General features: G+C 49.4%; 1 protein-coding gene across 7 annotated transcripts; it reads right to left on the bottom strand.

Annotated features, from left to right (window-relative positions):
- Positions 1-217: 217 nt before the first annotated feature.
- GGT7 (gamma-glutamyltransferase 7) lies at positions 218-23,049 on the bottom strand. Of its 7 annotated transcripts, none has more exons than XM_082432156.1 (15): positions 22,826-23,048; positions 16,390-16,625; positions 15,861-16,012; positions 14,485-14,614; positions 13,431-13,498; positions 13,142-13,215; positions 12,634-12,830; positions 10,625-10,712; positions 8,563-8,690; positions 8,305-8,393; positions 6,509-6,658; positions 6,272-6,389; positions 5,360-5,497; positions 4,097-4,196; positions 218-967 (listed from the first exon to the last, which is right to left on the bottom strand). In XM_082432156.1, exons 1-15 carry the CDS (start codon positions 22,992-22,994, stop codon positions 804-806), a joined length of 2,001 nt encoding a protein of 666 aa, XP_082288282.1. In that variant the 5' UTR covers positions 22,995-23,048; the 3' UTR covers positions 218-803. The 7 variants fall into 7 exon arrangements, with proteins under 7 accessions (XP_082288282.1, XP_082288283.1, XP_082288284.1 ...); XM_082432157.1 differs by having other exon boundaries at positions 14,497-14,614; positions 22,826-23,047; XM_082432162.1 differs by having other exon boundaries at positions 268-967; positions 4,104-4,196; positions 14,497-14,614; positions 22,826-23,049.
- Between the last annotated feature and the right edge of the window lie 2,253 nt (positions 23,050-25,302).

Below are 25,302 nucleotides of genomic sequence, written 5' to 3'. Positions count from 1 at the left end.
CATTAAGTGTTCAATAGATTCTATCTATAACTATAATTATTGTTATTAATTATTTTTATTAGTGCAAGTCTTGATGGACAGCAGATATTGGTACGACCCCCACAAAGTTGACTCCAGCGTGCCCTGGAGTCAGGGCTACTGGGACAAGGTGAGCCAAGGTCTCCTCTCTCACTCCCACTCCCAACACAGCCAAACATAAATCAAGTCAGAGCCATGGTTAAGCAATATTCTTTCTTTAATTCCCCTTTGCAAATGGAAGCCCCTGAGCTGGTCCCCACCCCCACCCCTACCCCACACCTTGGGCCCACCCCAGATGAAAGGCCCCCAAATCAACCTGATGGGAGGAGGAGAGGAGCACCCCCTCCCTAGGATGGTCCATTTAAAAAAATCCTAGTCATTTAAGAAATGAGGCTGGGGACAGGAGAAGGGAGCTGGAAAACAAGGCCAGGTCAGGCCCAACTGGAGATGCTGGGGTGCCGAGGACCTTTGAGAAGGGTTTGCAAGCACAGCCCTAAGCTCAGGGCCTGCATGGCTAAGGGAAAGGAGACAGACAGACAGATAGTCTGACTCCTCAAGGTCCTGCCTGCCTGGTCGTGGACACTGACACTCACCACCACTGCCACCACCACAGGCCTCCAGATGGAGAATTTTCCAGTTACTCTGAGATAGGGTTTGCTAAGCATCCCCTCTGGCCCCTGATCTGGGGCATCCCTGGGGTCCCTCTGAGACCAAACCTGGGAGAAGGAGGGACTCTAGGAACATGCAAAGGCGGGGAGCAGAGACCCCCGCCCCACCCTGCTGCTCTACAGGATGGTAGCTCCGGCTGCATCTGGGCTCCGAGGGTCCTTCACACCGATGATGAAGTTATTGGTTCTCCGGCTGCCATGGACCCAGGACAAGACATCTACCTTCTCCACGTGGTGACCCCTGGCTTCCAGGAACTCAATCTCTTCCTCTGTGAACTCACCTGAAAACCATTCCCCAACATATACACATTCAGAGAGTTTAGAGCACTGGCTCAGGAGTCTGACAGTTAGACCTGAGTCCTGGTCCTGGATGCCCTACTAAGGAGCTGTATGACCTTGGGCAAATTGCTTTACTTCTCTGAGCCTCAGTCTCCTCATGTATAATAAAATGGGTATTATCTGAGAACCTACCACATAAAGTTGTTGCAGGGATTAAAGAAGACAATGCACACAATGCACAAAGCTCAGAGCCTTGCATATAGTAAGTGATTGATAATGTACAGTCATTCTTAATATTGGAAAAAGGGCTTGGCTTTAGGGATCTTCATTCCACCTGCCTAGGCCAAGCTGCCATCATTACTTGCCAGGATTACCACATAGCCCACTAACGGGTCTTTCTGCTTCCAGTCCTGCTTCCTTACAGCCTATTCACACAGCAGCCATTAGTCAGCCCATGTCACTTGCCCTGCTCAAAACCTTCCAACAACTTGATGACTCTTCGAATAAAATCCAAAGTCCTTACCAAGGCCTCTAATGCCCAACATCATCTGGAAACTTGTAACTCTCTAAACTCCTCTCCTCATTTCCTTCTACTCTCTCCCTTGCTTAACTCTGCTCTAGCCTCCTTGCTGTCCCTCAAGTAGGCCAAACATGCTCCTACCTCAGGGCCTTTGCACTTGCTGTTCTCTCTGCCTAGAATGCTCTCCTACTAGATAATCACAAAACTGGCTCCCTTACTTCATTCCAGTCTTCAAGAACTTCCTTGCCACTATCTAAAATAGCAGCCCCTGTCATTTTTACCTTGCTTTATTTTCTTTCAAAGTACTTACTGCTACCTGCATCTTGTTTATTTATTTACTGTGTCTCTCTCCACTAGAATGTAAGTTTTTTGAAGGCAAGAATGCTGTCTTGTTCACTATTGAGTCCCAGTGCCTAGAACAGGGTGAGGACACAGTAAATGTTAAACAAGTATTTTCTAGATAAATGAACAAATCCCCACTCTCTCGCATAAGTTCGGGTCTTCATCATCTCTTGCCTGGACCATTATCCCAGCTTCTTCTTGTGTTTCTCTGACTTAAGTTCTCCTCCCTTCAATCCACCTCCCCTACATGAAACAAATCGTGTCATATCCCTCCCCTGCTCAACTAGATAAAGTCCATACTTCTTAACATGAACCTCCACGGTAAGCCCTGTAACCTCACCTCCCATTGCTCCTCAACAAAACTCTGATCTTCTTACTTCCCCAAATGGGATGATTTGGGGTAGTTCTTGAGATAAAGACACACATTAAATAGCATTACATCACCAAGTTGGAAATATATTCCCTTTGTGGTTCACTTTCAATCCTTTTGATAATAGAAAGGACTACATTCCATTCTGGTCTCCAACATTTCTAATCTCCTTCTTTAAAAGAGAGAGCAGACCTCAGAACATTCTGTGGGCAAAAATGTCTAACTAAAACCTAGAAACATTTGATTTTTTGTAGCTGTTTATCATCTGTTTGTGGCAAATGATGCCATTTTTCCATTTGTGATTATGATATAAGGTTTACTTTTAAAATACATTCAGGTTAAAAAGGAAATCCATTTGTAGACACACATTATGTAAATAATGCTTTAGATGGTGTGCAAATCTGTCAAAAGTCATGAAGGTACTGGATAAATTCTGAAGTTTGGGAAACAATGTCTCTAGTCCAGCTGGCCCCCTGGCTGTTCTCTGAGCCATTTTTTCTGGCTTTGCCCAAGCTGCTCCCCCCAACAACCTGACCCCGTCCAGAGTGTTCTTTACCTCCACATGCCAAATTCCTGCTCATACATCAAGGTCCAGCCAGTCGTCACCTCTTCCATTAAGCCTCCCGGAGCCCTCAGGTGGGTGAACTTTCCCTTCACCAAGCCTCTGCTTGTCATGTCTTACACTGTGTGGCCCTCAAGGGAGGGCTGGGACGAGCACCCTCACCCCCACAGTAACTGAGCACAGAGCCTTACGTTCTATAGAGACCTGAAGATGTTAGTTGAGCAATGCTCATTTTCAAGGACTTGGCCTCATCATCCATTAGCTGGGATCCAAGTGTCACTAAGCAACCACAGGGTGTGACTACTGAGGAATTAGGTCTGTGGCTTCTACCATGCTTCAGTCCAGGAGGTATCAAGAGCCATGCGGTAAAGAACTGAGTCTTTGGTATCAACCAGGTATGTATCTGATATCAATTCTGCCATTTATTGGTTTGTCTTTGACTAGTTTATAACCTCTGTGAGCATCAGTTTCTTTATCTGTAAAATGGGGAGACTGAACAAGCAAGGACCATGTCTCATGCAATTTTGTATCCCCTTTGGACTAGCATAATACATTGTTCTAATAAAAACTCCTCAAAGGTGCACATACTTTCCCAGTTATGAAATTAAGCTGTGTCCAAAATTAAGCACCCGTCCTTTTTAGAGGAAAGTCTTATCTCCTTACCATAATCTGTAAGGTCTATGATCTGGCCCCTGCCTGCTTTCTGATCTTATCTTACCCTCACTCACCCTGGTTTCCTTTCTACTCCTAAACCACCAAGCCCATTCCTGCAGTGAGTTCTTTGCATTTGTTCCCTTGTCCTACAAAGCCTGCCACAGTTCTCTGCTTGGTGGGCTCTTTCTCACTCTTCAGATCTCAGCTTAAATGTAACCAAAGAGAACGCTTCCCCAGTCATCGAGTTAGTCATATACATCACCCTGCTTTAATGCTCTGCAGAGCATTTGTTTTGCTTTTTCATATTTCTTTGATTATTTCTTTTCCTGTCTGCCTGTAAATGCAGTATCCCTAGCACCTAGGATAATGCCTGGCACACAGTAGGTATTCAATACAAACTGTTGAATGAATGGTTTGCAAAATGAACAACTATATCTTATTTTACAAATGAGAAAACCGAGGCTCAGAGTGGAGATGTGAATTTCCCAAGGCCACAGCCAGGAAATGGCAGGACAGGTTCCAATCCGCAGATCTTCCACTGTTCCAGTAGGAATTGGTTAAAAGAAACCAAACTTTCACTGGCACGGAGTTGGTGCTGGTAGAGGCAGGGGCACCCTTGGAAGGAGCCCCCTTCTCCACCCTGCCCTGTGCCCACCCCATGGGGACCTTTGCTCTTCACTCACTGTCCACCTGCAGGAGGTTGGTCTGCAGGTCGGGGTGCAGGCGGCCACGGGCCAGGCTGTCACTCAGGTTCCGGTTCAAGGTCAGGACATTCAGCAGAACCTGTAGGCAGCCAAGGGGAAGAAGTCAGGGCTGTCCCAGAGGTGTGGGTTCAGGAATCCACAGCCTTCGCCCCTGGTCCAGACTCCTTAGTCTTTAGAACACTTACACCAGGGATGTCATCTGAGTTTCTCAACAGCCCCAGAAAACAGGCAGGCCTGTGATGACTGTCTCCATTTCACAGAGGGGAAACCAAGGGCCAGAGAAGAAAAGCAATTCATTCCAGAGTTTGGAGAGAGCTAGGGAAGAGGCATCACTAGCACCAGTCTGCTTTAATACAACCCAAGCTCTCCTCCCTTCTTCTTGGCCAGGAGAGGGCTAATAGCTGGCGGTGGTCTAGGGCACAATGTGAGTACTTTCAGCTTAGTGGCTGGAAGTATGGGTAGGCTCTGTAACCAAACTGTCTGCCCATTCTTACTAAACTGAACCTAACTTCTTAACTTCTCTGGGTCTCAGTTTACTCATCTATGAAATAGAAATAAGGATTCCTCCCAAAGTTGGGAAGCTTAAAAGGGTTACCACGTGTAACACTGTGCCTGGCACTTAGTAAAATCTCCATAAATGTTAGCTATTTGTTATTATCCTCATTTTACAGCTGAGGAGACTGAGGTTCAGAGAGGTTAAGTGAATTCCCCAACACCACACAGCTGGAAATTGGCAGCACTTAGGCTGGGACCCAGAGGTGTCTGATTCCAAAGCTCAGGTTTGTTAACTCACCACCTGCCAAAGTACGGGCCTGACACATATATCAGATGCTCAAGACATTCATGGAACTGTTGCGAGGTGTTTTAGAAGGTAGCAGGCCCTTCCTTTCAAAATCAGACCCTAAAGAAGGCTGCTTGTTATTCAGATGTTGACTAGAGGCATGATGGGACTAGAGATTGACAGAGCCCAGGCAGCCCAGATGCTCTATCACCTCTCAATTCTACTGGTCCTGCGATTTCCCTGCAACCTGAGAAGACATGGCGATTCAGGGCTCCATTTTTGCTAAGAACAATGTAGTTCATGTCCCCAGTGCTCAGGATGGGCCTGGCACAAAGCAGCCTCAGCCCATGTCTGCTGTGTGAGTAGGAGATGAGGACAAGTCAGAGACATGAGGGGCATCTGCAGCCCAGGTCACAGCTTGCCTCCTGGCCACAAAAGGCCCATCACGGGGGAAAACTCACCTGGGTCAGGCCACTGAGGCCCCGGGCAGCTCCATTGGCCCCCAGGGCAAGGTAGGTCCCACAGAGTCCTTCTGCTGGCCGGACCACAGTGGGCAGCAGGAAAGACAGTGGCCGCTTCCCTGGCTGCACCGAGTTCTCCTGTTGTCAGAGGACCGAGACCACAGGGGAATAAGAGGTGGGGCAAGACAGGAAAGGGCTACTCCACCACTCTTCCAACATCTCTCTCTCTCCTGAATCTTCCACAGGCGCAGTCTTCATGGGGACTGGCCCATCCCTAGGCCACAGTCTGCTGTTTGTGAAATGGGCAGGGTCCCTGGATAACTGAGGTAGATAATGGACACACTGAGCTAAGGGGCTGCTATGGGGCTACCATGGGTGGCAGGAGAGGGATCAAGCCAAGAAAGATGACTATGAGAAAGAACAGGATAATCCCCACCCTGGTCATCTCTATCTGTCTTTGTCCTGCTGGGGTCCCAGCCTGCAGGGAGTTAAGAATGCTGCTCTCACAATAGACAATAATTCACATCTCCTTTCTTCTTGGGTCCCTCTTAAGTGCCCCTTTAGTGCTCAGCATCACACAGTCATAAACTACTAATGCTGAAAAGTACCCAAAGCATCAAAAGGGGGCCAGTATCCTCACTGTAAAGTAGGTGAAGAAACTGAGGACTAGAGAGTGGGCAAGACTTTTCCTGTGTCACACAGTGAGACGGTAGCAGAATGGGACGAGGTTTCTTTGCACCCAACAGGCTCCAAGCCCCGGACTTGGGCTGGGGATGAAGTGGACACCTTGTTTAGGCTGTTTTTCTTTATAATATAATTTCCTAGAAGAAGTGGGGAGGGAGGAGCAGTCATACTACTGCACCTTCTACCTAGCCTCAGGGTCCCCAGCGGAGGAGGGAAGCAAGGCCCTACCAGGCTGGGCGCAGGGTGGTTAGCAGTCCTGTTAGGCCAAGAGAAGTCCAGCATCTGGCTGTTGAGCAGGATCCCCGAGGGGGTGATGAGGCCGCTGCCAAAGGGCCGGTTCAGGGAGCTGGGGGCCGAGGTTAGGGCCAGGTGAGCCCTGAGCCTGCCCTCACTCCCACCCACCACCCACCTCCTTCCTGGTCCAGATGATCTCTTGTGCCAGGTTCTGAGTCTGAGCTGGCATACCTGACCATGGCTACAATGAAGTCATCAGGGCCCATGATCAGCACCTGGGCAGCCGTGGGAGCCCCATTTAGCTCATAGATGGGCAGGAGCGGGACAGGGGCTGTGTGGGAGTCATTGATCTGGCCCCGGAAGTAGGCAGCCTCCACTTTGCTGAAAAGACAAGAGGTAGGAGATGAACACACAACAGGCTCTCATTACACCCCACCTACCACACTTTGTGCTGTCTCTTTGTGCAATTATTTGATTAATATCTGCCTCCCCCACTGAACTGTTAGGTCTATGAGAGCAGAGGCTCATTTATTCCTAGAATATAGGGAATAAACAGGAAATAGTTATTGAACTGAATGAATTTATTTAGGTGTTATTCAGGTTTTCTTCTAGAGGCAATGTTTAATTTATTTCATGTTTAAATCAAGTCTTTTAGTTACTTGACTATATTCATTTAATCCTTTCTATGAAAGTACCTGGAACATAGGGGATGCTCAGAAAATATTTGTTTCGAATGAACAAACTGAATTCATTTAACCTAGCGTTTGTAGTCCAGAACTAAAGTTTTATTAAGAGTTTAGTTAGAGGAGGGTTTTGTATACAGGGACCTTTACTTGCTATTAGAATTTTTTCTTCAAGGCACAGGAGGACTTGGCACAGCAATAACTATTTATTGGATAAATCAGTTGAATTAATTTAACATAGGTGTTCGTGTTTTAGAGCTAAATTTGCACTGATCTTGAAAACATGCAATTTTCTATTTTTAAAGTTCACCTGAGGGTTTCTTACCTGATAATGGTTAGTTAGTTATCCTTACTGACTAGAGAATGACAAGTTACCAAGGATTACTGAGGACGTCCATTGAGTTTTCAACCATGAGGGCTAGTGGCCACACAGAGAAGGCACAGAGGGTTTTGTTTCAAGTGGTTTGGGGGCAGGCGGGGGGGGAGGCTTGGGTTTTAGGCTTTATCCTTGTGGTCTTGAGCTGGTTTTCGTTTTTGGTTGCTGCTGTTTCTGCTATTTAATTATTAGCTGTTCATTTAGTCTCATCATTTGCAACTTAATTCATAGAGGGTTGTTTGAGTATCAGTATAAATTTACATGAACTATATTTTTGGCTTCTGATTTTTCCTTTAGCTAGCCTTTAAGTCAGTTATAGTAGCAGCTAAATAGTAATCAATCTTACCTCTATTGCCAATTGAGAATAACAATGATATTTGTTGAATATTTATTATGTGCCAGACAACTTGCTAAGTGCTTTGCATGTATGATCTTGTTTAGTCCGCACCATGACCTCATGAGGCTGCACTGTTAATGGCAGGCCCTTGTAGAAATTGAGACTTAGAGAGTTTAAATGACTTGCCCAAGGCTGCACAGCTAGTGGATGGTGAGGCTGGGATTTGAACTGAGGCAGTCCAACTAGAGCCCACAATCTTACTACTATGTTATGCTGCTGATGTAAGTACATTTGAATCAAAATCCCCACCACCTCTAGTATTTGCTTGGGGGCTCTTTTCATTGTTATTAGGCTTTCTTTTTCTACTCAAAAGGGGGAACAGATGGGTCCATAAGGTGCCCTGCTAGGGTCAAAAAAATGTGAGAGCTATATAAAGTAGACCACCTTGTTGTACAGATGTGAAAACTAAGGCGCAAGGTGAGGCAACTAGTGTCACACTGTGAGTTGGGGTTGAGCTGAAATTGACTTGGGCCTCCAGGCCTTATTGCTCCACCAGCTGCTTTTCACCTGATTCTTTCCCCACACCTGCCACCGCCTCTGCAGTATCCAGGGTCCTGCCCTCAGGACCCACCTGAGCATGTCATCCATGCTCTCAGTGATGGTAGAATCGTAGACGGGATCTCCCAGTCTGCTGGCCAGAGCTAATGCAATCTTGAGGGTCTGAAAACAGAGCAGGGGTGTGGAAGAGGTTGCCAAGCCCCTCCCAGCACCCACACCAGGTGCTGTGTGAGAAAACTTGGAGGTGATTTTGTCAGGCCTTCTGGCACTACCCCATCCCCCCACTCTTAGTGTCCCCAGACCCAGGGTGGAGTGGAGGCGTCAGCCTTACCTCTGCCACCCAGTGAAGGGCCTGTTCCCGGGATACCAGGCTGGTGAGATTGAAGCCCTCGAGGATGTTGAGAGCACTGATGAGGGCAGGGCCCGTGTGTGGGGGTCGGGGACTGAGAACCAGGTGGCCTGAAAGGACAGGAAATTACCGACGGCAGGGGAGGGGTCAAGGCATCTCCACATCCCTCCATCACACAGACTGAAACCACTGCACTGAACCCCCTCATCAGGTAGGAAAACTACACTGGGAGGCAAAGGGACCCACCCAAGTTCACACGGCAAGTCAAGGGCAGGGCCAGGACTCCAACCCAGAACACTTGTCTTTAGTTTCCTCGTCCATATGAGGAAACTAAGGCTCAAGAAAACTGTGATTTGCCCAGAGTCACACTGCAGTCCATTGGCAGAGCAGGGACAGGTGTCCAGATGTCCAGAGTCCTGGTCCACCATGTGTCTCCTTTCAGCTCCTCCCTTAGGCCAGGATATTATTCAGGGCTCCTGCTGGTCCCACCCCTGAAACTTCCTGGAAACAGCAAACTTCTCTTTCTATTTGAGGCCCCTGTTATTGGATGTTTGGACATCAAAGGAACAATAATAATACTTGACGCATGACAGTAACGTTAACTAATTAACTCATTTAATCCTCATAACGGGTACGGTTATCCTTCCCATTTTACAGGTAAGGAAACTGAGGTACAAAGAGGCAGCTGGTCCAAAGTTACAAGAGGTGAGGGGAGCCCAGAGTACTCAAGGTACTGGCATTGCCAAGAGAACCCAGGCTGCGGAGGGCAAATGGAAATCAAATACTACACATTCAGTGCCCATTCCGATCAGGGTAACTTCCAACATCATCTCATCACCTCCTCATGGGCACCCTGAGCAGTAGGCACTATTATTATCTCCATTTTAAGGAGGGAAACAAGGCTCTGAGTGGGAAGTGGCTTGTTCAAGGTGAATGGCACAGCTGGTACTCAAACCCAGGTCTTCCTGGCTCCAAAGCTATGCTCTTCCTCTGCTCAGTATAACACCACTTCTGGTAGAAGAATCAGGCTTAGGAGATTGAGGCCTGGAAACCTGAATGCAGAGGCAGCCTCTCCTGGAGCTTGAGGTTATCTGGGCCTCCTCGAGGGGAGAAAGCCTGAGAACCTTCTGAGGGACTCAGGAACCTACCACTTTGCATTTGCAAACATGGAGTTTACCCATGTCATAAGCTTGGCTTTCTGGGTTCCTCACTGGTTTTGAGTTTGGCGGGTTAAGTTCCATTCCTCCCCTGGGCCTCAGTTTCCTTTTGGCACAATGAGGGGGCAGGTCTCTGACTGTCTTGAAGGGTTTGTTTTAACCTGAAGCTAAGATGGATTTTGGTCTTATGGACTCTTCTTAGGAAGCATAGGGCAGTGAGAGTGGGGCTGGGGAGGGGGCTGAGGCAATACAGACCCTGAATCAGGAAAACCTATGGGGCTTCCCTGGTGGTGCAGTGGTTGAGAGTCCGCCTGCCAATGCAGGGGACACGGGTTCAAGCCCTGGTCTGGGAGGATCCCACATGCCGCGGAGCAACTAGGCCCGTGCACCACAGCTACTGAGCCTGCACTCTGGAGCCCGCGAGCCACAACTGCTGAAGCCTGCACGCCTGGAGCCTGTGCTCCGCAACAAGAGAAGCCACCGCAATGAGAGGCCCTCGCACCGCAACGAAGAGTAGTCGCCGCTCGCTGCAACTAGAGAAAGCCCGCGCACAGCAATGGAAGACCGAACGCAGCCAATAAATAAATACATAAATAAAATAAATCTATTAAAAAAAAAAGAAAACCTATGGCCAGAACCCCAAATTCCAGGCCTTAGCCTTTGACCAGACCTCCCTCCCTATATCCTAAATATTTGGGGTAACTGACTCCACAACTACTTTAGAAGTAGGCTGACTCTGGCTTGCTTCAATGGTTGGCTGTTTAGGCAGCTCACTGCTTCGGTTTCTCTCTTGTGAAATGGGGAGGAGCCACTAGGCCAAAAGGATGTGGCCGTGGACTGGGAGGCTTCTCCTGAGTGGGGACCCTGGGAGCTGGGGGAGAGGTCACCTCTGTACACGCCACACACAGGCTTCTCCAAGAGGGCACTGTAGTTGCTGAAGTCCTCCTCAGTTATGACACCCCCTGCATGCTGAGCCTGGAGGGGAGAGAATGACCCCCACCACTGTGAGTCACACACCACACTGTGAGCATGCGGTTTAGCCTAAGGTATATGTTTGGATCATACACAGATCAAATGGTTATCAATATTGTGCCTTCTGCAGTTCCCATCGTGGCCTTTAGGGACCCCATCAGCTGTGGGTACCCCAGGAAAAAGGAAGGGGAAAAGCACTAACAATAAGCACCCACTATGTGCCAGACATTGTACTGGATACAATCTATGAATGACCTCCTTAGCTTGGCATTCAAGGCCCTTTGTGATCTGGCCCCTGCCTACCTCTCCCACTTCACGTCCTGCTATTCCCCAATGAGCTCTGTACAGCGACCCAGAGTGACCTGCAGGTCCTGAACTCACGACTCCATGTCTTTGCACATACTGCCCTCTGCCTATGTAGAAGGAAGATTTTCCACTTACAGCAGCACTTGCCTAGGAGATATCAAAACTGAATTCTGCATTTCACTACAACCAACTAAAGCCACTCCAAAACCATGAACTCTGGATGACCCTCGCAGGACAACCCTTAACGGGACATAACTGAGCACTCTACAGAGCAATGATCCAATCTTGTACAAACTGATGGGCTCATTCTATCCAGCATGCTAATTTTTAATCCTAAATTAGCATAACCACTAGGAATCCTCTCCTTTTTTAGTACTTTTAAGTACCTGAAGCTTGTGACTTCTAATCTACCCTCAGTGACCTACACATTGAATTTCTTGGCTTTGTCTGGTAAGTTAATAAGCTCAGCTTTGGGTTTTTCTCTCTTAAACCTCTGATGGTCTTTGTTAGCGTTTCCTTCATCCCCTTCTCCACCACCAGGAGAGGACACGCAACCCAGGTCTGGCTAATCAGAGCATTCCTTTTCCGTGCTACCGTGACTGGTTTGGGAATAGTCATGAGACCTATGGCTGATGAGACATAACCTTGAGGCTTTGCTGGAACTACTTGAATGAGAAAGGCTCTTTCTCTGGGATGGCTTGCTGGAAGGATGGCTAGTGGAGAGCAGGTATGGAAAGGATCTGACAGAGAGTGATTTCAAACAGTGGAAAGTAGAGTTGTGAGACCAAAGGAAAGAGAGACAGAACAAGTCCTTACAATGTGGATGGAGTCCCTGGACCCAGTAGATCTAAAACCAGTACACTGCTGGACTTTCCAGGGATGTCCGTTTGAGATAGGCATCTATCACCACATCTATAACTCCAATGCCCAGCACAGAAGCTGGCACAGAGCAGGCTCTCCATGAAAGTAGAATGAAAGATGGACCTGTTTAATTCCCACAACTGTATGGCAGAGATAGATATAACCACCTGCATTGCACAGATGAGACAATCACTGAGTTGGTCTATGTATCCTTATCTTGAACATAATTTTCCGTTAGTGGTTTTGAACTATCAACAATAGTTCTCATAACCCATTACTGCCTCAGACTAAGACTCTTTGGGGTTGGGTGGTAAGCCCTTGTGTCAATCCTCCCCAATCCTGATAGTCACCAGTGAAGATGGTGTCTCCCTCAGTCCCTAGAAATCCAGGGAGCGGGGTGGGATTGTGGGCTCAGGGAAGCTGAGGCTGATCCTGGGTCTCCACCAGGCCTGGGAGGGCCAGGACAGGCCACTATACAGGTTGGTACCAGCCCTGGGGAGCTCAAAGGTACCTCTCTCAATCAAGACAAAATATTCTCATCACCCTAGGAGGTTCTTTGTGCCTCATCCCAGTCAACACCCCCAATCCCCCAAACTACTGATCTGATTCTGAGGTTAGTTTTGTCTATTCTAGAATTTCAAGTAAATGGAATCCCCAGTAAATATATGCAGAAAGAAAGACAGGGAAGTAAGGGGGAAGAGGACTTCTCTGCAGTAGGGTCCTCCGCCGCAGGGCCGGTGGTGCTCCATGCGCTCACCTCGGCCACCATCTCCAGCGTGAGGTTGCCACCGGCATAGAAGGCAGCGGGGCCATAGGTGCCAAGCACATCCAGCACCGCCGCCAGGTCAGGCCGTCGCAGCAGTGAGCCAGGTAGTGGCGGGTGACCCGAGGGCAGGAACGTCTCACGGAAGCGCTCAGACGCATTGGGTGGCGGCTGTTCGGCCAGGGCTTGGGCTGCGGGCAGGAACACGAGGCTGGGATGGGGGTGTTGGGACTGTACATGCAACAGGTGGGGTGGATGAGGGCTGAGAGGCCGGCCCTAAGCCCTCCGGCCCCCCAGGAGCCTGTTACGGGGGGTGGGGTAGTGGTGGTGTATATGGACCAATCCCGGATCCCTCCCAGTGAAGGTAGGGTGGTGTGCGGAGGGGGTCTGAGGAGCAAACTGGAAGAGAGGCACTTCCTGGCTTAGGACCTAAATCGCAGAGGTTCCCTCTCCCCTCTCCATCAAACTCATGCCTTTCCCTCCACCCCCAGGCCCCACTGACCTAGATCATGGGTCACGTTGAAGCCATCTTGGGCCACAGCTGCTGCGAAGGCGAGGACTTGGGACCATGGCAGCCTGGGGGAGCCGGAGAGCAGGGGGTGGAGGAGGTCCTGGGGGGAGGAAGAAGGGTCCTGGGGGGGGAGGGGGGTTCCTGGGAAGGAGAGTCCTGGCAAGGGAAGGGGGTATTAGGAGGGGATAGTTGGGAAGGGAAGAATCCAGGAAGGGAGGAGAAGGCCACCCAAGGAGGAGTGCAGGCAGGGGCCCCTGGTCCCCAGGGGGAGAACCTTTACCTGCCATAGAGCTGGTGAGCTTCGTGTAGCCCCTTCACCATTCCGGGAACCCCCACCAAGAGCCCAGGCTGGGCAAGGCGGGCAGGTGAGGGAGAGAGGAGACCAGGTCACTGGAAGGGGGGGCGCTGGGCTGAATTCCGCAGAGCCCCAAGCCAGGGATGGGGGGCTGGCACAGGGGAGAGACACAGGCCAAGTATCCCAGAGGAGGGACAAGCTGTCCCCAGCAGGCATCCCTCCCACCTCCCTGACTTCCTATCAGCAAATGCAGAAAGGCCTCCTTTATCTGTCATAGCTGAGGGATTTATAAATTAAGCAAACCCTTTTAAGAGCCAAGACATAACAATTTAGATGGAAACCTGTCTAGATTGGATTATACCTACTCTTGCCTTTTAAAACAGTGGACAGGTGACCTTCATTTAACCTTTTCATTAACACACCACCATTACTCTGAGCTGTGATAATTCAGGGGTGTGTTTGGCTTTTGCCACTGCACTAAATATCTATTTTTCCAAGTTGTTCTATTTCCTCCTTTGCTCTCAGTAGATAGTGGGTTTGCCTCCAGCAGTTCCTCTATAATCTTCCAATATGTCATGGGCTAGGAAAGTTACCAACAAGAGCCTCAGAATGAGATGTGTGAGTGATAGTGCAGCTACTCTGTGACATCTCAGACTGCTCAGTGGCTCTTTTTCTTCCTTCTTATGTGCCAGATAGGCAAGGTCACTAGAGAAGTAAGGTGGTGCTGCACTGCCTGTTATCAAACATTCAGATTTTTTGGTTCATTATTATTATTATTATTTTTGGCTGCACCGTGCAGCATGCAGGATCTTTCCCCTACTGGGGATAGAACCCACATCCCCTGCAGTGGAAGCGCAGTCTTAACCACTGGACCGCCAGGGAAGTCCTGGTTCATTATTTTTTTGGGGGGGCTGCCTATCTCCCTCATAGCCTAAGAGCATCCTGCTTAACTCTTTCCCTCACCTCCACAGTAAATATTCAGCAAGGTAATGCTTGGGTTAGCAGAAGGGCAGTGAAGGGAGACACCCCCCCTTCTCACCAGGGTCCCCACCTTGGTCTCCCAGGATCTCTGCAGGGCCTCTTCTCTGAGAGCCCCTGGTGCAGACTCCCGGAAATCAATTAGGTGGCTCTTATTCCGTCGGATGTCATGTATCAGCATCACACCCCCACTAGGAGAGACACAGAAGGGAGAGGGTGATGATAAGATGCCACTCCTCTGAACAATTAACCTGCTGTTCCTCAAGCCCCCCACGCTGATGGCTATAGGCTCAGTCTGTCATCAGGAGTCAGGTGTCTGAGCTCCCTCCCCAGCAGAGATTCAGAGACTCAGCTACCCTATCAGGGTGGGGAGTGAAATAAGAGGGTGGGGGACCCAGAGTCCATGGACCTCTTCCAGCCTGTTACTGGAGCCTTTAACCCCTGACGAGGGAAAACCCAGAGACTGGGAGAGCAGGATGTTCTGCTCCCCCTCTGCCCCAACCTCCTACCACAGTTGGACCCCTGCCATCTTCCTGCACCTGCCTCTGTGGTATGTCCCTCTCCCTCTCCCAGGACTGAATTACATAAGGACCGACTGTACACAACCAAAAGTGGAATTTCTTTCGTAGGGCCTGGAAGGCTGGTCTTTCAGGAGCCAAGATATGGACTTGGTCAGCTTGTCCCTTTTCTGTGGTTTGCTTCCATCTGAGACGGGGGTTACATCTGAGATAACTGGCCTGCCAGCTAACATAATAGGGAAAGCAGGACAGCTAAACAAAAGGGAGTGGTAGGAACTATGGCCAAGTGGACAGTACAAGCCCCATCATGGGAAACAGCTTCTATTCAGCTCCAGATAACTGCAGCCAGGTGAGAATGTAGGCCCAACGTTATTAGGTCTCCTGATTGTTCAAGAAATGTTAGAAATCTGGATTTTTATGAAAATTCTCAACTTTTTAACATCAGCAACCAAATTTTTAAAAATTTAAGTGTGCAAACTAAACCAGGCTGTGTGCCGGGTGTGGCCCATGGTGGCCGGTTTATAGTCTCTGTTTTAAGAGGTCTTACCCTGGGATGTATTTTTGGAGGACAGAGGATCCATTGCTTTCATCAGACTCACAGGGATTTGTTTTAAGGATTTGTAAACCCTATAAGTTGAAGTATCACAGCCTTAATTAATGACAGTATACCCCCAACTGTGTACCTCACTTTAGAGTTTATGATATCCTTTTCCCAGTTAAAGAAAAATCTTCTGAAAACACCTCCTTGGACTCCATGTAAAGAGAAGGGGGCAAGATTGGGTGTAGAAAGAGAAAATGCAAGGAGCTGGGGCCCAGTTGCCCCTCTGCTCAAACTTGGAGGAGCGCACATGAGGCCCACAGACCAAGAGACAGAAGGAGGCCTGGGGCACCCCAACCTCCGCAGCTGGGAGCTTCTTACCCGCCCAGGCCAGAACTGTGAGGCGCCACGATCCCCAAACACAAGGCTGCTGCCACAGCTGCATCCACGGAAGATCCCTGTTTACTGAGCACCTCTATGCCCAGCGATGTGCAGTGGGCGGCATCAGTCACCACAGCGCCCTGGTGAAAGATCTGGAAGGGGGAGGGGACTAGGTGGGGGCAGAAGGGGCCCCCTGCCTCCCAAGGGAACCTCCACAAACCCCAGAACCTCCAACAGAGGGTGGGGATGGGAGCCCTGACCTTTTATCCCCTTGACTCTCCCCTACGAGTCTTCTTTCCTTACCTCAAGTGCCTCCTACCTGATCAGTTCCCTTCTTTGAGCTCTGTCCGCCTCATGCCCAGGAGGCCCTCCCTTGAGACCTTCCTCTCCCATGTCACCGCCCTCTCCCCTTTCCATTTGCTGGCCCCCTTTCACCACTCAGCCAGTCCTCAGTTACCAAGGTCTCCTTAAGCGCTTCTTCACCCCTCCTCCCCAGGTTCTCTCCTCTCCCCCTCCACTTCCTCCTCACCTGGGGGTCCCCGAAGTAGATCTGCATGATGAGCGCCACAGTGACACCGGTGGCAAAGGTGAGGCAGGCCGTGACGATGACCGTGAGCCCGTCCTGGCGGCAGGAGCACTCGGACGCTGCCGCGGAGAACGGGTCTTTGCGCGTCTCCCTCAACGGCGACCCGTCCTGGCTGCCCATCTCCGACGACGACGACGGCAGCCGCTGCAGCCGCGCTGACTTCAGGAAGGAGTCCGGGTCTGCGGGCGGCGGGGGTCGGTCTGGGCGCCTCTTACCCGGCCCTGCCCGCCCTCTAGGCGGGGCTATTCCCCGTCGCCCCCTCTCTCCGCCGCCCCCCCCCCAGTCAAACTCCACTAGACAGCACTGCTCCCCTTTCAGCGTCTCCCCGATGCACCCCAGGGAGGGCCGTTGGGGGGACGTGGGGGGTGGTCCCCGGTTGGAAGAGACAGGGACCCCCAACTGGTCAGCAGGGCGGCTGGATTCCCATCCCTAGGCCACATTGCCCGGGACCCAGGACCCGGGGCTGAGAACACTTCCTGGAGAGACAGGGGTTGGGCCCTCCCTGGAAACCAGATCCTGCCCCAGCTGGGGCCCAGCCTTCTGTGCAAGGAGGCAGCTCCATAAACTGAGCGGAGTGGCCCTGTCTTCCAACCTTGTTTTCTTGATCCATCCATCCATTCATTCACTCAACAAATATGGAGGGCCTGCTATTTGTCTGGTCCCATGCTAGATGCTAGGGGAAAGGAACAAACAGTTCCTGCCCTCATGGGTTTTGAAAACCAGTGGAAGAAGAAGATAATAAACAAGTAAACAAAGGAGTATATCATTACAAGTTGTGGCAAGTGCTATGAAGAAAGAGAAGGATGACAAGGTCCTACTGTATAGCACAGGGAACTATATTCAATATCCTGTAATAAGCCATAATGGAGGGACTTCCCTGGTGGTGCAGTGGTTAAGAATCTGCCTGCCAATGCAGGGGACACGGGTTCGAGCCTCGTTCGGGAAGATCCCGTGCCGGGATGCCACGGAGCAGCTAAGCTCGTGCGCCACAACTACTGAGCCTGCACTCTAGAGCCCGCGAGCCACAACTACTGAGCCTGTGGGCCACAACTACTGAAGCCCACGTGCCTAGAGCCCATGCTCCGCAACAAGAGAAACCACTGCAATGAGAAGCACGCGCACCACAACGAAGAGTAGTCCCGCTCACCGCAACTAGAGAAAGCCTGTGTGCAGCAACGAAGACCCAACACAGCCAAAAATAAATAAATATGTAAATAAATAAATAAATAAATATTTTAAAAAAGCCATAATGGAAAAGAATGTGAAAAAGAATGTATATATGTATAACTGAGTCACTTTGCTGTACAGCAGTAATTAACACAACATTGTAAATCAACTATACTTCAGTTAAAAGAATAGAATTATAACAACAACAAAAAAGGATGAAATGATAGAGAATAATGGTGTGTGTTGGAGGCACTTAGCTGGGGAAGTCAGGCAAGGACTCTCACAGAGGCGACTTTTAAGCTGAGAACTAAGGGATGAGGAGCCAGCCATATGTAGAGCAAGGAGTGAGTGTGTAGAGTGTTCCAGAAAGAAGGAACAGCAGGTGCAAAGACCTTAATGTAGGAATACGTTTGGTGCATTAGAAAACAAATAACCAAAGTTGGGGTTGCTCTGGTGTGGTGAACAAGGGGAAAGAGTAGTAGGTGGAGGCTAGGGCAGATGCGCTGGGCCTTGAGGGCTTAGTGAGAAGGTTGGATTTTACCCTGAGAGCCATAGGAGGCCACTGGAGAGTTTTAAGCAAGAATATGAAGCCGTCTGTTTTGTGTTTTAAAAAGATCCCTCTGGCTGCTATCTGGAGAATGGATCTAAGGATAATAAAAGTAGAGACAGGGGACATTTGAAAGCTACTTACTTGCTGGGTGACTATGGACAAGTCATTTCAAGTCATGAGCCTCACTTTCCTCATCCTAATAATGGAGCTGATCCCTAACTGGTTGGATGGGTACAAGGATTCCATAACGTGATGTATACCAGGCACTCTGTAGGTTCTCACTCAAAGTTATTTCCATTTCTTTTCCACCCTGGCCAGGGCCAAGACCCTCTTCCATCCCATAGTTTCCCCCCTCTGGGATATATTAGCCTTGAACCCAGGTCTCTAAATGGTCTAAAGGTCCTGGGTGTTTGTGAATAGTAAAGAAATAGCCTGATACCTTGACCTTAATATGTGACTATACTCACGATGTGTTTTTAAAAGTTCATTCATTCAAAATTTTTTGAACACTTGCTACTATGGCCTGGGAGTATAACCCCTTTAAAAGTCTGTGGGATAATATTAAGAATTGACTGTTATATTTTCCTGTTTAAAATACTATCATGGTTCATCATGCCAAAATGATAAAAATCCAAGCTCCTTAACCTGGTGTTCAAGGCCCTCCATAATCCATACTCCCCTTTTTTGTATAAATAAGAAACCACATACATATATAGATAATTTTTAGAAATTCTTCATGGTGGTTACTTTTGGGGGAAGATACTGAAGCTGGGAATGAGATGGAGTGGGAGAATTTTTTGTTTGAAATTTTTGCCACTTACATATATTTCTTTTGTTTTTTAAAATCAATACATATATTTTTAAATAAATAGGAAAAAATGCAGGAGATAAGAATGGAGAAGAGGACTTTTACTTTTTCTCACTGTTCTTTTTTTTCACCATGAACATATAATTTGTTTTAAAATTTCTATTTAAAAAAAGAGACTTGTCTTCTGGAAGCCTCCCTCAGTTGATCATGCTTGATTCTAACCCTCAGCACCAGCACCAGAGTCTGTAAATAAAACTAATTTACAGTTGATAAACTAATTCAAGTTGATATTTCCAGGCACTTGTCCTCAAATCTGTTTTCTCCAATCAGATATGAGGAGCCAGGAGGTGAAGATGCTACGGCCCCATCAGAGTTAGATATATTCAAGACTTCTTATTCTACCAATAATTTACTATGAATATATAATATAAATATAAATGAATATTGTTATCCATTTATTCAATAAAAATATTTACTGAGTACCAATTGTGTAAGTGGTGGGGAAGCAATACCATTGATTTTGCTGATGTGTAAGGACAACAGCAGGACATTGGGAAAAGGCTAGTTTGGGACCAGAAGAAACAAGTCATTTGGGAGAAAAAGGATGAGCTTAATTTTGGCTATTCTGAATTTGTGGGACAACAGCAGGAGTTGTCTGAAGGCAGTTGGCTTAGTAGGCATCTAATTTTTATCTGCTTAGTCACCATTCCCCACTCAACTTTCTTTTAGAGAACACCAAATCCCCTCTCTCCTTCCTCATTCCCTCATTCCTGATCAGAGTGAGTATATGACTTAGGCCTAGCCAATCAGAACAGGCACCTCTGTACAGTGATTGGTTCAGGTTCATGTGACCAGCACCAGAACCAATGATATTCAAACTCTGTTTTGTTTTGTTTTTTGCTAAAATATTGGGAAAGAGAAAGACTTTCTTGTCTAGGTTGCTAAGGTGGTAAGATGTAAGCCTGTTGCTGCTGGGGGCATCTTGCTCCCACAAGATGGGAGGTTTTCTGAAGATGAAGCCCATAAAAATGAAGGCAAAGCAAAAGATGGAGAAAATCCAAATCTTTTTCAGGTACCTCAATGCAGCTATGCCTGAAGTCCTATATCCTGAACTTTTCAGTTATGCTACCCAATAAAATTCTCTTTTTAGATGTAGCTCAGTTTTAGCTGGGTTTATGACAAATGAACCCTGAACAGAGTTGACTTGGCAAGTCTAGCACTCAGAAGAGAGAGCTTAGCTGGAGACTGGGATCATACCTGGCTTGCTTACTCCCCGAGGGGAGAATCACTAAAGATTTTTGAAACAGGGAGTGACATGATCAGAAATGCAGGGTGCTGGATGGATTGGGTTGGGAGGGGGTGGGGGAGAGTCAGGAAGCAGGAAGAATAGCTAGAAGCGTATGGGTAATAGAGATAAAAGAGGATGGTGGCTTAGTCTACAGTGATGATGACAGGGATGGTGAGATGGAATTTGGAAGATAATTAGGAGGAAGACAGAGAGCATCTGGCCACTATTTAGAAGTAAGCAGAAGGGAGAGAATCATGGGTGGCTCCTGGGCTTCTACCTTGGGGACTGGATGAATGGCAGTGTCATTAATTGAGAATGACACTGGGGGAAGAACAGGTGCATGGGGAAGAGAGGATGAGTACAGCATGGAACATGTTGAAGGTGAGGGACTTTCAGGACATCTAGAGGCAGATGTCTGGGAGAGAGAAGAACACATGGGCCTGGAGCTCAGAAAAGAGTAAAGAAAGTTTTCGCCAATCTTGGAGTGGTAACCATCTAGCTCTGTTTTCCACAGGGCCTGATGTGGGGTGCCTGGCACTTGGTTCTGTGGAATGGCAGGCTAGAGGCCAGCTGGGCACAACCGAAGTCCTGCATAAGAGGATGGGGCAGTGCCATCAGGTGGCACCAGCAGGTTGACAACATAAGGGGTCATGTTAGCGAGCAGGCTGGTCCAGCTGGGCCAGAGGAGCCTTGGGGCTTGGAAGTAGTGCTGGGAGACATGGTATTGAAATGACTACACAGGTAGGATGGCAAGGTCCTTGGAACCTTAGTGCACAACTTGGCATAAGGTGCGGCTTCCTAGAAACTCAGGTGACCAGGGTCTCTGCTGGATTTTTATACAGTTGAGGGCAGAGCCTGTATTAACTCCTCAAGGAACTCCCTGAGGTTTGAGAACTCCCTCCCTTGCCATTCTTTCATCCTGAGATCTTCTCTTTCATTCATTTATTTCTTCAACAATTTTTATTGAGAGCTTAGCACTGTGCTCGATGGTACAGAAAGGATGGTGAACAAGACAGTCATGATCCCATCCTCACAGGGCTTATAGACATGGAGTAATCAAAGGTTGCACAAATAAATAATCACAGGTTTTGATAAATGCTAAGACATTCATAGGAAAGGAAGATAAAACATATCAGGGGTTTCCAATCTCTCTCTCTGGGAGGGATAGGCATTCCCAGTTGAGCTGGAAGAGGAAACTAAGACCTAGGTCAGGGTAGGTGTGCCCATTGTCACATAGTGAGTCAGGGCAGTGCTGGGACCAGAAGTAGTACTCTTGGCTCCTGAATAAAGGACCTGGTTTCAGGCTGGTATCCACCAGGACACATCCTCCCACTGCTCTCCCTGCTACCTCCTGATTCCAGGGCTACTCCCTTCAGAAAAGAAGTTTTAATCTGCGGCTTTGACATGTGATGACCATAAGCCTCCCCACCCTCCCCTCAAACCCCCTCCAGGACGGGTACAATCTAGTCAGGTTGGCAGGGGCTGCTGGTCACGGCCAGGTGACTGGAGAATTGTGGAGGGGGAAAGAATTTGGGGCTGTCAGGCTAGGAGTAGCCACAGAAGGGCCAGGCCAGAGAGGGCTGGGCAAGAGAAGCAGGATCTGCCAGGCTGGTGAGGGATAGGGCTCAAGTGCAGGCACTGAGAGGAAGAGAGAGTGAAGTAGAAGGAGGCTCTAATGCCAGGAAGTGACGTTGAGGGAATGGGGGATGGAGGATGGAGGATGAAGAATGGAGGGGAGGACAGAGAGCTGAGCCACATGGACAGGAGAAAGAGCATTAGGGAAGAAATGCTCGGAGAGCTTTCAGCCCCAGGTGTCCCCCAAGCCCTGTCTCCTCTCTCCCTACTCCCACCCCTTGCAGTTCCTGCAGAGGGCTGAAGAGAATACAGTAAAATTCTGGAGCCTGCTTCCTAGGGGGCAGGGTACCTTACTAACATCCTGGCCTGATCCACTGCACTGGGAGGGGTGAGGTATCCACAGGGCAGTGAAGGTGCTCTGGTCCCCAAGGACTTTGAGAGGTCAAGCAGTCCATCCCCCTGTCTCCCAGTACCATCACTCGCAGATGGATGGGAATCATATTCTCTTTACCCCTCCCTGGACACGAAGAGATTCTCAGCGTCTTCTCATGGTCTCTCCTTCCCACAATCCCTGGCTGTGGGGAAGTTCTTCTCAAGACCTAGACTCTATCCATCCTGCTGCAGTCTCTGACTTGGTTTCTCCTATCCTGTTCTCTGTGACTAGAGAAAATCCTCTTCTAGGTGATCACAGCTGTTCCTTAGGAACTCCCCGCCAACATTCCTTCCTTATTAGTTCGTTCTTCCCAAGGGGGTAACCCCAACCCCTCCTACTGCAGTCCCTAGCATCGTTCTCCCTTGTCGCATCCTAAGCCTCCAAGGCAGAAATGTATCCCCAACCCTACCAGATAATTAACAGAGACAAGGGAGGAGAAGGGAGAGATCCAGGAGGAAGGGAATGAATTAGGGAGATGGAGCTGGAGGTGATGCTTCGCGCAGATGAAGGAGGACCGGGGACGTCCCAGGGGGCAGGGACGGGGCCAGCGGGCCTCACCGGTATCTGGGTCTCCCAGGAAGGCGTCCTCGTCCTTGCGGCTCCTCAGAGGGACCGCGGGCGCCGGCTCGTCCTCCGGGAGCCTCGGGAAGCTGGTGATGCTCATGTAGTCCACCGGCGAGTAGGCGCCCAGGGCGCTCTCCTGACTGGCCTCGTTCTCTGCCGCCATCCTCGCCCGCGCCCCCAGCAGCGCAGCGCCTGCCGGAAGTGGGGCGGCAGGGGCCGGGCTGGAGCTGGGTGCGCGGGGGGAGAACGGTGGGGAGGAGGGAGGAGGGCGGGGCCTGAACTCCTGGACCGCCGGGAGGGGGCGCCTCAAACCCGGATCCTGGAGGGTGTCGGGGTTTGACTCGGCCCCGCCTGCTTAGCGTTGTCAGCCTGCATTGGGAGCGCAGGTTGGGGTGTGGGTGTGGATGTAGAGCCTGGAGGACGGGTCCAGGTCGCGCAGTCGGGGGTCAGGAGGGAAGAGCACGCGGTAAGCGCGACCTTAGTGGCTCGGGGCACCTTACGTAGCCCAGAGACCAAACCCCTTCCTCCTTCCAGTTTGAGCTAGGATCCTCCTCAGACTCCAGGTTCCTTCCTCGGCTCGCAGTCCCTTTCACTGACTGCAAACCTCCTGTCGACCCCAGATACTGTCTCTAATGCCAAACTCCTCGAACCTCAGACCCCTCCTTGGACTCCAAGATCCTTATCCTCCTATCTCAGACTCTTCCTCCGACCCCAGACCCCTCTTTCGACTTCGGACTCCGCCTTCACCCCCGACCCCCAGTCCCAGCCCCTACTTCATCCGCAACCTGCTTCATTTCGAGGCCCCTCCTTGGACATCTCTCCTCGGACGTCAGATCCTTCCCTGGACCCCCCACATTTCGTCGACTCCTCTTTCAATCACAACCCCTTCTAGGACCCCTGACCTATCAGCATAGGGCAGTGAGCCTAAACTTGAGCTTGTCTTAGGATCTTAAAAGAGGATCCCTAGATTCCACTCTAGCGATCATGATTTAATTGGCTGGAATGGGGTCTCTGGAACTTGCATATTTACCATTATTTAAAGAGTTTTTATTTTATGTGGTTCTGGAAAGGAAACTTTGAGAAAGAAATCATGGTGGTGGTGATATGGTAGGAGTGGGCTGGGGTGGGGGAGGATAAAAGGGTAGGGAATGGGTCTAAAGTCTAGGTATCTGGGTTCTATTCCCTCTGCTACAGCTTACAAACTGTGTGATCTTGGGCAAAACACTTAATCTCTTTGAGTATGGGTTTCTTCATCTGTAAAATGGAGAGAATGACAGTATCCATCTCTGGGTTGTGAGGACTAAATAACACATGGAAAGTTTTTAGTATATGGCTTGACACCTACTTAATACAGTAAATGCCATAATCATTATTAACATTTTTTTCTTAATCGCATGGATTCTTATCTTGTCCAACCCGATCCATCCTCTTCCCACTGAGGAATTCCAACTACACCATAGTTTGCACTACTACCCCATTTCCAGGGGTGGGGTGTTGGTTCCTTATATTATTAGGCCTCTTGTCCAGACTTCCATTTCACAGTCCACAGGCAGAGGGAGGGGACTGGTCAAGCCCCTGGCCACACATCCCCTCCTTCCCCAACCCCAGGCTCCAGGCTCAGAGATGACCTAACTGCTTGTAAGTCCATTATGGGCCCAGCATCTGCAGTGCCACCTGTAGACAGGGGAGGGCAGCAGTGTGTTGGGAACAGCTCTGGGGCCTGAAAGAAAGGCTGGGAAGAGAGGGGAGAAGGGAGAGGGCTGCCCAGAATTTTGTGTGTGGGATGGAAAGATGACCATTTATACTAGGACTGTGTGCCACTGCATGTGCCTTTCTCTCCACAGAGAGGTTCCTATCTCCTCCGTGAGGTCCGTAGAGCTTATTATGCTTCAGTGAAGTCTGATCCCCTGAGTAGGGTCTGTCCCCACTAAATAAGGTCTGTGCCCCCTCAGTGGTGTGCATTCCCTCAGTGTAGTAAGAGGCCCTTCAGTGGGTTGAGTCCTCTCAGTGGGGTCCATGTTTCTTTAGTAAAGTCTGTATCTTTTGTATCTCTTTGGAGGAAGCCTATGTCCCCTCAGTAAGGTCAGTGACCTTCAATGCCATTCATGTCCTATTAGCAGGGTCCACAGCCCTTCAGTGAGATCTGAGATGCCCCAGTAAGATCTGTGTTCCCTTAATGGAGTCCATGTACCTTCAGTGAAGTGTGTGTCCCTTTTGTGCAGTTAATGCCTCCTCGATGAAGTATCGCCTTCTCAGTGGGGTCCATGTCTGTTCCATGAGGTCTGTATCCCTTCCGGGAGCCCTGAGACCCTTTCCTCAGGGTTGGGTAGGCTCTGGATCAAGGTCTGACCATGGGGAGGTTTGTGTGTTTGTTTGTTTTCCAGTTTAGGGTGTGCTGGCCTTGCGATTAGCTGGACAAAGAACAAGAGAGCAGGTGGGAAGGGAGGCTGGCCCAGGTGGGGTCCTGTGTA

Source organism: Balaenoptera physalus (genome assembly GCF_965194825.1).
Source record: "Balaenoptera physalus genome assembly, chromosome: 16".
Lineage (NCBI taxonomy): Eukaryota > Metazoa > Chordata > Mammalia > Artiodactyla > Balaenopteridae > Balaenoptera > Balaenoptera physalus.
The sequence above is the reverse complement of the archived record's forward strand: the minus strand, read 5'-3'. Positions and strand labels throughout refer to the sequence as shown.